At 38.8% G+C, this 12,537-nt stretch overlaps 1 protein-coding gene across 4 annotated transcripts in view; it reads left to right on the top strand.

Moving 5' to 3' along the window:
• Window positions 1-12,537, top strand: part of LOC128867065 (tight junction protein ZO-1) — a 93,548-nt gene that overhangs the window by 9,821 nt on the left and 71,190 nt on the right. For 3 of the 4 annotated variants that reach the window (XM_054108169.1, XM_054108162.1, XM_054108202.1), the window contains exon 3: window positions 11,550-12,084. In XM_054108169.1, coding sequence (XP_053964144.1) covers window positions 11,550-12,084 — 535 coding nt within the window. Of the gene's footprint in view, window positions 1-11,142; window positions 11,388-11,549; window positions 12,085-12,537 lie in introns of those variants that run through there. The other variant, XM_054108175.1, reaches the window with a different exon arrangement.

Consider the following 12,537-nt stretch of genomic DNA (forward strand, 5'->3'; position numbering starts at 1 on the left):
TAATCAGACAGGGCCCTGTTAGGACCCCAAAAAGATTTATCATGTCCTTCCTGTTCAGTTTCAACAGTCGGTTTGTGCAGCCCATGTTCCATTCAGGCCACGTCATTCTACTTGTTGCACAGGTCAGGACTGAGTCCGTAATCCGTTGACAGCTCTGATAGTGTGTTTGCCTATAAGCATCTTAAAAGGTCCTAAGGGTATAGGTATGTTCGCTTTGTCTGGTTGAATCGGTAATGTGGTACCCAATTTCGCCAGTACATCTGCTTTGCAGTTGCCTTCCATGTCTATATAACCCGGCACCCAGAGCAGGTTTATTACAAAGTACTGTGATAGTTCTGTCAAAACGTCGATAAATTCTTTTACTGTCTTCGAGTTAATGTTAGGCGATTGTAATGCTTTCAGGGCTATCAATATATATTTATTTCTCTTGTGGTGAGAACACTTTTCTTAGAGCCAACAGGCCTTCCCTGATAGCCAGAATTTCAGCTTGAAATAAACTACAGGAATCCGGTAGCCGAAATGAAATGTTGGCACTCATTTCCTCAGAGTGAAGGCCTCCGCCTACTTGTTCATTTAGCTTGGAACCATCAGTATAGATACTGATTCCACTTCTATTGTTCATTACCCAATTATCCCAATCTTCTCTCGTTCAGTAGGGTAATTCCGCAATAGTTCTCCCACGCAAGTTTGTCACCTTTTTTATGAATTGGTGTTATTGCGTCGCAAAACCACGATTTTGGAGTGTGCAGTTCCATCTTACCTTCAATATCAAGGTTTTCAAAAGCTCTGCACGTACATATATTGTCTTCAGCAGGAGCTTTACCATTTTTCATTTTGTCCAGAACTTCGCCTAAACTACCTTTATTCTCGCTTCTGATTTGCGCAGTATTTTCAGAGTATGTTCTCGCAGTAGCTGTTCTTACTTGTTAAAAAAAAACAAAAAATTGGCACGTACACTTCTGTTAGGTGTTTGCCCGAACTTCTGCTTGAGCACCTACAATTTTTAGCCGACTCCGAAGGGCAAATGGTTTACAAGATGAAGTCCAAAATAAACAAGACTGAGCTAAAATATAAACGACAGGAGGTTTGTTCTGATAACTTCGTGTTTATTTATTCAAAATAGTCCCCTCTGGCCTCGATGCACTGTTTTGTGCGATCTAAAAGCTTTTCGAAGGAGTGTTTCAGGTCATTGACCGGAATGTCCTTCAGGATGTCGGTACAAGCTTTTGGATGGTCTATACGGGCGTAAAACGTTTTTCTTTCGTTGGCCAAATGCAATTTTCCCAATAGATAAAATTCACAGGAAGCCTTATCAGGTGAATACGATGAGTAATTGATGGTTAAAATGCGATTTCTAGTCAAAAAATAAGTCACAAGAGTAGATCGATGAGATGATGCATTATCATGCAATAAGCGCCAGCTTCCTCATTCGCGGTATTCAGTGTGAATTCGACGAATGCGATGCAATAAACGCTTCAAAATGCCAAGATAGAAAATTGCATTGACGGTTTGACCCGTTGGCACGAACTTCTTGTGGACTATTCCCTTGGAATCGTAAAAACAAATTAGCAACGACTTGATTTTTGACTTCTCCAACGCGATTTTTTGGGTGGTGGCTTTTTCTGGTTTCATCACCAGTTACAATGTTGTAGAGGAAGTTCTCGTCTTTTCGCGCCTGTTTAATGAGGCCTTTCGAATGTTGTATTTTGAGCAATTTTTGGTCCTCAGTGCGGAATGAATCGTGCACAGACCTTTCTTAAGTCCAAATGATCAGTTAAAATGCGATAAATCGATGTTTTGGAGATATTCAACTTCGATTTCATGAATTTCAACGATGATTTCGGTTCATTTTTGATAAATTTACGAAGAATTTCGATGGAGCTTTCGGAGCTTAAACTACACTTTTTTCGAACGTATGCTCGTTGTCATCTCTGAAACGTGTATGCCACTCATAAACTCTGGTACGATATAAACAATCATCGCCATAAACTTGTTTTATCAATTCAAATGCTTCGGTAAACGTTTTACCGATTTTATTATATTAGCTTTTTGTTCCAACTCATTTTTGTACCGATGGCGCAAACATACTGACACTTTAGACGCAACAACTTCGCTTGTATTGAACCGAATGTCACCAAGCTTTCAGTGGAAGTCAGCTAGAGATGTAGCTTCCAACGCACTAACTCATTAAAAAGATTGCGCCATCAAACACATTTTTGTGACACCAGTCTGGTTTATTTTGGACTTCACCTTGAATTATGTCAGAACTGCACTCGGAGGTTTGCCATTGTCTGTCGAGGGGCGACCGCTATTAGAACAAACGTTTGCTATCTTTTTGGTGTTTCATGCACGAAGATGCGAACCTATGCACTCCCGAATGGTAGGCACACACCAACTCATTCGGCTACGGCGGCTGCCGTACTTGGGTAAACACTTTTTTTTCTAATTCTAAATAAAATATTTGGTAAACATACTACTAATGGATCCGGCTGACGTTGCCGTACCTTAATTGGCTGCCGAATGTAAACATATCTTTAGTAAAATTTTAGGTGTGTGGGATGGTATAAATCTTGTAATACGTTATTTTATTAAATTTATATCTACATTGGTGTTAACTCCACTATGCTTGATACCTATTTTTTAATATTTTATGTGCCGCCTTACTTAATCACTTCTATTGTAGCTTACGTTTATTAATTATACAAAAACTCTCTTATGTAAATGAATTTTCAGACTTTTTGCCCTTTATTGTAATGCTTTCTTATAAACTACACTTTTTGTTTTTCTCTCACCGTTATTGCATTACATTTATATGTTCATACATACATATCTATATACGAGTATAAAGCATATGACTTTATAACTCTAAATGCTCCACAAAGCTGCCCAGCGAGAATACTGGTTCTCGCAAACTAATTCCACAAACGTGTAATGATTGGCCTTGCGATTTATTGATTGTTATTGCATAGGCAAGGCGAATGGCAAATAAATACCTTTGCAATTGAATGGTAAATCATTTGGAAACAGTGGCATTCTTTGAATAAGAACATGTACGCCTTTGCATTTCGCTTTCAAAATAGTTGCTTCAATAACATTTTCCATACACTCTTTTTACAGTAAATCCAGTTTAATTTTTTTTTTTTTTTTTTTTAAGGAGGTTGAAATCAAAATGTCAGAAACATCTCAAAGGTGCCGTCACACCAATGGTATGTGGGGCACGCTCCCACTAATACTATAACAATCCTCCACCTCGCTTAGTTCTACCCTGGGACCACAAAAGTATAACTTCTGGGTAGAGCCGCGTTTATGTCCGCAGATACAACAGGTACCCGCATCCAGGTTCCTCTCCTGTAGGCGTATGAAGGCTATACACCGTCGATAGTCTCAACTACTCCCACTAGGTTTATAGGTGGTCCAAAGTAAAGGAGGCATCGGAAAGCTTGCAGTAGTGTTATCTTAATTCACTACCGTCTTGTCTTCTGTATGATACTGTATTGAGTGTTTCACTCTTGGTGTTTCACGCTTGGTGTCGGTTCGTCAGAGACTGTCCGGGCAGTTTGGACAGAAAGGGCTGTCTGCCAGCTTAAAACGGTGCAGGTATTCCTGAAAACAGCCATGTCCGCTGAGCAACTGTGAGTTCCATTGCAAAGCCGTGGTGCATTTATGTTACAAATCATAAAAAATGGTGATCTAACTGTTAATATATTGTTGATGCAACAAAATTTGCCCTGTATAAATGCGGTGTAGAAGGATTTTCAAAGCAGTTGTGGCAAATGGGAAATGGTAATGTGCATACCGACTCCGAGTGGTCGGAATTTATCAGTAATCTTTCGAAGACAAAAATCTTAACCTAGAAGAAGTAAACAATTTCCGAGCTGACAGATGGAATTTCATTGAGCTCATATGCTAATGAAATCTATGGTTATCCCACACAATTCGGTTTTTCTATGCATGAAGGTTCACCCTCCCCTACTAAACTTGGGCAAACTACTAAACTTGGACAAAGGATGCAATCGTTGCTGACGTAACACTTCCGACAAACAGTGCCTGTAATTTTACGAACTACGGCTGCAGTCGAAATAAACCCATGTCTAAAAAGCTCGAACCTATATTTCCCATTTGCCACAACTGTTTTGAAAATCCGTGTAGACCGCAATCATACAGAGAAACTTTTGTTGCATTAACTTGCAACTTGTGGAAAAAGGGGAGACGAGATAAGAAACACTTTGTGTTCTCGTTCTTTTCAATGTTTTTGTTGGCTGTGGGCTAAAAACTACAGCAATTGCAAACAATGGAGTTGCCGTGTGTGAACCCGACGGGCAAATGCAAAAGAGAATCCGCAAAGTTCAAGCAACACAAGTTTGTATGTATGAATGTGGTTCTCCTACTGGTGCACCGTTGAACGCTACAAACGTGCGTGTCAATGTAGCAATTTTTTTTTTATAATTTATTTTATATTTTATTTTTATATTGCCGACTAGCTTCTCCAGAAATCCACGTGATCCATTCAATTTCATGATTTTTTGCTTTTATTTCCCTTTGCATATGTAATTTTCAATTGGCACATCACTGGCATTTTAATAATAAAAGTTTTAATTTTTTAGCGAGGTGGCAACTTTACTTAGAAAAATGTTGAAATTCAAAACTTTTCAACACGTTTTGCTTGATAGAATATTGTAATATTCACACATTCAATAGTGTAGAAGTGGCAATCCAGTTAAACTCTCTCATACTTGAATTTTAGACAAAAAAGTGTAAACAAACCAATCACACAAATTTTACGAAGAGTAATTCTCCCGAATGCTCTCAAAGCATTATCATTATCTGGAGTCAAAGAAGTTGTTGAGACAGTTTTTAAGGACCTCTTTGTCATCGAACGCCCTTCATATGGTTTGACAGGGAGCGGAAAATATGCTAATCGGTTTTTGCACGGAGAATACGGCGGATGTTGAAGAACCTCCCATTCGAGCTCTTGGAAATGATTTTACCTTGTCGATCAGGTCGTTTCAGTCGAATAGTCCCAGTGCACTCTGCCTTTCCAGTCCCACCAAACACTTTTCATTGTCTTCTTTGGATGAAGAAATCAAATTCAGAAGGCCTTCCGCTGCGGAATGAGTCATCGACGTCAAAGTCGCCGATTTGGAATTTTGTAAACCATTTCCGTGCTGTAGACTCGCCTATAACACCTTCTCCATACACGTCCCCAATGTTCCGGGCTACTTCGGCAGCTTTTTGACCTCGATGAAAAGCAAAGAAGAGCAGGTGTCGAAAATGTTGATTTGGGTATTCCATTTCTAAGCCGAAAAACTAATAAAAAATTAAATAACTCAAAAATACAATTAACATATATTAGTTTTGTAGAGTAGAAAGAGTTCATTTCATTTATTGCCCAAAATCATTTTAACATAGGAGTTTACAAAGTTATGATAAAATTAGATTACTTAGCATTATCCTAACATACATTCGTATTTATCTAGGAGTTTAAAACTTATTTTTCTTTTGATTATACAATAGGTTATCATTATTATTTGGAATGTCTTTGGCATAATTTTAAAACTTATTTATATTCTCCCAAAAAGGGCTTAAAAAGGAGATAACGTATATTAAACTTCTATAATTTATTTGGCTATAAATTGATCAATGTTATAAACTAAATTTTCATCGTTGAAGTTTTAAGTATTGTATCGCCTATGATAATATATTGCTTTACTATTTTTATGTAACATATTATTATTTTTTAGTATTTTTAAATATATTGGTGATAAATGTTTTTCTGTGAGAGGTAATGATATTTCCCTTGCCTTTGGTAGATATTTGTTTATCAGTTCATTTTCTATGAAAGAGTTCTATCGAATGAATACTTACCCTTTGCCAAACAGCAAACAAATTGTTGTAAAGTAAAAAAAAAATTCCCCAAACCAATATATGCATTTATAAATATATATTTTGTTATATGGCATGTTTAGTTTTGCGAATCCGCAGATCCCGACATCCAGCACTCATGCAAGCGTTTTGGCGGCTTTCCGGGTGGTCTGCGTGGATTAACTTTACCATCAAATGCTATCTTCGCCAGGCGTCCATTTGGCATTCTTTGGACTTGCCTTTCTTTGAGTTCGGACTCATCTTGTTATTTCCGCTATGTTGCAAATGTTTCTTATTTCTTCGTTTGCCTTTTGGTGTATCACGCTATTACGCTCAGTGTTGTCATTTCAACCGCAACTTGCTCAAATTTGAAGCTAAGTTCCTGTAGGTCGCCTTCATTCTCAGCAATAAGAACTGCGTCGTCTGCGTAACTAAGTATTTTGAATTCGCCGGTTGTCATTCGTAATCCAAGTGCAGCCATTTTGACTTGATCTGTTAGGCCGGATTCACACTATGATGCCGATCACGGTCCGCTCTCGGTCCAGTCTCGGTCCGGTAAAATATTCCCAAACGAAAAACAATGACTGTATTCACACTATCCGTGCTGTTCAAGTTTCGGTACAGTCACACTCCAGCATCGATCAAGTTCGAAGAATATTTTGCTGGAGCGTGATCGAACTTGCCGCGACTTGTACTGATAGTGTGAATAACGTTGCGTTCTCGGTTCAGTCTTTCGACAATAGCAACCTATTGGAGAATTGAAAAAATTTTCAATTTCATTTTCATTTTCAACGAACGATGAATCGCGACTGGACCGATGTAAGAACACAAATGTAGATGTCGAAAGATTTTACCGAACCGAGACTAGACCGAGAACGAACCGTGATCGGCACCATAGTGTGAATCTACCCTTATTCCTTTGGAACACTATTAAAGAGGTCGCTTATAGTTAAGCGCTTTGAACACAAAGTGGATCGGTTATATCAACTCGATTAGGTTATTTTGTTGTCCAGGTAATTCACTAAATTACATAACATTCTTTTGCAGGTCGGACGCAAAAGAATACAGCTACTATACGATCCCGATATCTGTTGATTTGCTACTGTGTTACTCACTGCTATTTCGTATAAATGCATTTTGCCTTAGCGGTAGAGCAGCGCACGCCGTGTATTTGCTAGTAATTAATAACTTAAATTTAAACATTTTGACGTAACTATGTAGTATGGAGTTGATTTTCTACATACATACATGCATATTATTTAATTTAATATCCATTCTCTCTACATTACTGATTTTATGATTCGGGGTGGTGATGTCCGACTCTCTCTCTGTCTACTTTCTCTCACGTCTTTCAGTGGTGCCGATGTTTCCAAATGCAAATGAAAAATATATTGTATATATATACATATATACATGTGTGTACGTAAATATGTGCCTTTGTGCGTATGTGAATAATTCATGTGCACATCTTTACATCCATCTGCACATATACATATTTTTATTTTGGATGTAGCGTGTGGCTCTTTCAAAACTTCTTTAGTTTGTGAGCAGCTGGCGGTCGGAGCAATTGCTCGAATAAGTAGACAAACATACGGGATGTTTTAATCTCTTTGTGTTAAAACTGCATTATGTTTAATCTACAAGCAAGCGAATATATTTATACTCGTAGTAAAAATAGTTCAAATTATACCTGCAGTTATTTGTTCTGATTGTATTGATAAAAATCCGGGAGAAGAAACTCCGTGATTCGCGCCGTGCAGTTAATCGGATGCTCGCGTACCGGCATGCAAAGTCGCTTCCGATCTAGCGATAAAATAAATCCCATTGGAAACGAAAAACAAATACATTTTATATCTATTAATAGTCTAGACAATGAAATGAATTACAAAAGTTACTTAGCCTAGCCTCCTTTAGGGTGTATTATTTTTAGTGCAAATTCACAAATTTTTGGTTTAATTTACGAATGTATGAATGGAAGTGCACACACACATGCGTGATCAGAAAAATATTCTACATGTGTACATACTACATATGTATGTATGTATGTATGTCTAGTCTACGTACATAGTACAATATAATACTTATCTCGAATTATGTTTTATATTTCTGATGCATCTTATAGCCTAAACAGGCGGCGACGTTAATCTGGTTTACCAGCGCAGTTAATTCTGATAAAATTTGTAGTGTGACAAACGGTTGTTACGTCAGTGAACAGCTGATTTGTTTATTGGATAGTTTTATCAGTAAAAGATGGATTGCAGGCAACAAATATGGGTGTTAGCTGCCCTAATACTACCGTGTTAGTGCAAACATTGCATCCAGTTTTTCTTGTTCTTCTTTTGAAAAGTCTGATTATTGTTCATTCACAGTAGATATTAACTGTAATTTTTCGGGAATGTTGCCCTCGAAAATTCCCCTAATCCGCTTAAATGAGAATTAAGTTTAGTTGTCAATCTACATTACTTGCACTTAATTCCGCCTGTCTAGGCTATTAGTTTTACTATCTCTATTTTCTAAAGAGGCAATATGCGATTTAGGATGTTTAATACAAAAATTTAGAAAATGCAGATTCTAGCAATCGAATTGTTTTGTAGCTTCATTTACGTGCATTTTCTATACCTTTAACCATATTCGGGATAATTTCATAGATATTTTCAACATCACGACATCTCGCAATGCCTCAAAGCGGTCGCCCTAGTTGTTGTTGTTGTTAACAGCATAGGTAGCCCTGTCAGTGTAGGCATATCATCGTTCGTCTTCGTCTGGCTCATCTAGGGGTAGGCCCAGGAAACATGCTGTTTCGACAGGTTGGGTCCAAAGGGAGAGGGGGGTTAGATGAGTCGGTTTGAGGGGGCATGTGAAGAGGTGGTTAGTGTCGTGCGGGGTACCTTCGCATGCCGGACATGTGTTTGGTATGTCGGGGTCGATTCTGGATATGTAGGAGTTTAACCTGCTACAGTTTCCAGAACGTAGTTGCGCCAGTGTTACACGGGTCTCACGGGGAAGCTGGAGCTCTTCATCTGCGATAGGTGGTGGTTGGACTCCGATTACGGCATTCACAGGACGGGAGTTCAAGAAGGTGGTAACGGTCTCCCGGTGAATGTCGTTTATAGACTATCTAAATACTGTCCGGTCCAGTAGGTTACGGTCAGTCTTGTTCTGGATATCGCCAGCGTAGTCAAGGAGGTGTCTCCTGACGTGCCTGGGAGGCGGCTCGGGCTCAAGCAGGTGTCTGCAGGGATGAGACCTACGGTAACATCCGAGCAGGAACTGTTTGCTGAACAATTTGTTGTGCTCCGCAACTGGGAGCATTTGCGCCTCGTTATGAAGGTGTTGGATAGGTGACATCAGGAGGCACCCGGTCGCTGTCCGAATGGCGGTATTTTGACAGGTCTGTAGCTTGGTCCACTGCGAATCACTAGTTCCAGGCGACCAGACAGGCGCAGCATAGTTGAGAACCGGCCGGCCAATTGCCTTAAATGTCGAAAGCAACAGTTCTTTGTCTTTGCCCCAAGTGCTGCCGGCCAGCGATTTGAGGACCTTGTTGCGATTTTGGACTTTAGTGGCAATTGCGGTTGTATGCGCAGAGAAGGAGAGCAAGCTGTCAAAGGTTACACCCAAAATTTTGGGGTTATTCACAGTCGGAATTGGTGTGTCGTCGACTTTTACCTTAAGGGACAGCTTGACCTCCTTTGTCCAGGTGGTGAAAAGGGTCGCCGTGGACTTGGTGGGGGAAAGTTGGAGATTCCTCGCAGTGAAAAAGCGAGAAAGGTCGGTGAGGTAGTTGTTCACTTTGGAACACAGGCCATCGATGTCATTGCCCGACGCCATTATCGTGCAATCGTCGCCCTAGTCGAATGGGTTGGTGCGTGATTACCATTCGGGAGCGTATGGGTTCGAATCTCCGTGATTTGAAAGAACAAATTGATAGAAAAATATTTTTCTAATAGCGGTCGCCACTCGGCAGGCAATGGCAAACCTCCCCATAAAAACCATTTGCCGTTCGGAGTCGGCTTAACACTGTAGGTCTCTCCATTTGTGCAACAACATCAAGGCGCACACCATAAATAGGAGAAGGAGCTCGACCAACCACGCAATAAAGGGTGCAAGCGCCAATTGTTATTATTATTACTGTCGCTCGTGAGTTTTATTAAATCAGTCGTACGTTCGCTGTTTTAGATGCTCTCTGCACTCGCTTTCTGAGCCCACGTCCGGAAGTGCATTCACATGTTCCTCAACCAAGACATTATTTTGGTATTAATAGGGAGCTACTTTTCATGAAGCTACTTTTGAGAAGCTCTACAGGAAATATATGTATGTATGTGCTTTAGAAAATAGTACATACGTGAAACTTCAAATATTAGTTTGAGGAAAAAGAAATAAATTATTTTCAGGGTAAATGGATGTAGTGATCGATATCTCGTAACGTATTGATCAAACAATTTAAAGTTTATGCTCGCTGTCAAGGTGACGTTTCAGACTAAAAATGCGTTTGCTATTTTTTGTTTGTTCGATTCAGTTGTGAGTTACAAGGTGCTAACAATGGAAGACAACAAAGAGAAAATTCGGTACAGTTTTTCTTTGATAAAGGAGAAAATGCAAGTCAGGCTACAATCAGCGGAAATTGTGAATGGTGCTTATGGTGCGTATACTGTAACAGCTAATTCCGAACAATTTTTGTTTCGTCGATTCTGTTCAGGCATTTTTGCTATTAAAGAAAATGTCGGTAAAGTCGATAAAATCACAGAAATAAGCGATGTTTGTAGTTGTATCGTTGTCGACCATAAAACAGTTTTAAACCATTTACGCAAAAATAATGATTTCTTTTTCCCCAAACCAATGTTACGAACGGCGATGATGGTGAAGAACCGATTGTCGAAAATAGGTATGAGCTTCTCGAGCGTCTAATCAGCTCTATTCGATCTGCCAACAAAGAGTAGTATTATTTTTCTAGAGAGCTAAAAGAATTAACGTTTTTCCGGTTGGAGTCAATTCGTCGAAAATAGAAACCAAATAGATTTACCTAAACAAAGATCTAAAAAAATCTGAAGTGATTCGCATTATTAATTACTGTGTTTTTTTAAATTAAATTAAATAAATGTTAAATTACTTAGATCCATAAATTTGTATTTGCTGCATCGGGTTATGTCCAATTGACTAAGTTAGTTCAAGAAAAATAATTAAATAATTAATTAATAAATTATTTTAAATAGTTATGGGTTTTATTTAAATGCATTAATTTTTTAGAGCATCAATAAAATAAGAGAAATGTCACACGTTGATTATGAAGCACACAATTTCATATGCTACATTGTGCCGAAGTATACCGGCGTTGATGTTAACGGCAACTCGAATGAAACTCCGTACAACAGGATGCGATCGCTAAGTCCGCTAGACTCGAATTCTGAAACAACTTCAGTTAATAATGCTTTGTGGAACCAAAAATTAAAGCTTAAGTATCATAGGAAAATCTTCACACCGTCTCAGCGACTTTCCGAAACGTTGTCGTCGTCACCACAATTAGGGTATCTACTTTGTTTCTCTCACAACTAATAATTTTTGCAACTATATTTTAATTTTTTTTTAAAGCTATATTTATAAATTTATATATGTATGCACATATGTCCGGTTCTTAATCCACGATTAGTTGTGAAAATTCTTAATTTTTCCTACGCTTTTACTTGCAGAGAAAAACAAAACGATCGTAACCGACGAGAAATCGGCTATAGTGATGTAGATACCAACACCAGCTCTTTACCGCGTGCTGCTCCCCGTCGCATTTCATTGATGAAAGACCCTCCTCCGCCACCTCCACCAAAGCCAAAGCAACTTCCTGTGGCTAAAAACACTGGCACCGTCTCACCCATGCCGAGCAAATACCCTCAGTCCGATTATAATCTAATTCAGAAAATGGACTCGAACAGTCCATTAACAGCGCCCGCCCAATATCAGTTGCCGAACTTTTATGTAAATGCTTACAAGAGTTCAGCTAGTAATTCTATGGTCGGTAACAACAACAATTACTCGTTGCTACTTTGCCATGCCAACTCCGCGTCAAGTCCAACGGCTGTGCGTAAGCGTGAGAAACTGCTTCATCGGTTTAGTGATGCTGCCACGCTGGGCCGGAAGCTGAAGAAGAAGAAGAATACGAATAGAACGTGCCGTTCAATGACTGAAGCCATAGAGATGCTTGCTGATCCCGTCATTGAGGATGAATTCTTTGTAAGTACAACGCATAGTGTAAATGTGCATATGTATGCATTTCCAAATGTATGTATGTTTTTATATCTATAGATAATAAGCCTACTTACTTATATGCATTCTAATGAATGTATGTGTCTGTATATATGTGTATATAGATAGCGATTCCATGTCCAGTGATCCAAGTATTTTGGGCATTGTCGTCAATTCAGCTAAAAATCGGTTTATTAGGGTTTGATGCCGCTTTCGTATTCAAATTTACAACTTTCAAATTTAACAGCCTGATAAGGCGCATTCATTACAGGTGGTGGCACTAGACCAACAACAGTATTTTGTACGATTGATTGCCAAAGCAAAGTATTGGCAAAACAATTAATGAACAAACAAACAACAAAAAAAAAAACGAAAAGGAAGTTTAATATAAGTAAAAAAATGGTCAAATGTGTTTGATTTACAGAAAAAGAAAGAAAGAAG

This window comes from Anastrepha ludens, chromosome 2, assembly GCF_028408465.1.
Source record: "Anastrepha ludens isolate Willacy chromosome 2, idAnaLude1.1, whole genome shotgun sequence".
Classification (NCBI taxonomy): domain Eukaryota; kingdom Metazoa; phylum Arthropoda; class Insecta; order Diptera; family Tephritidae; genus Anastrepha; species Anastrepha ludens.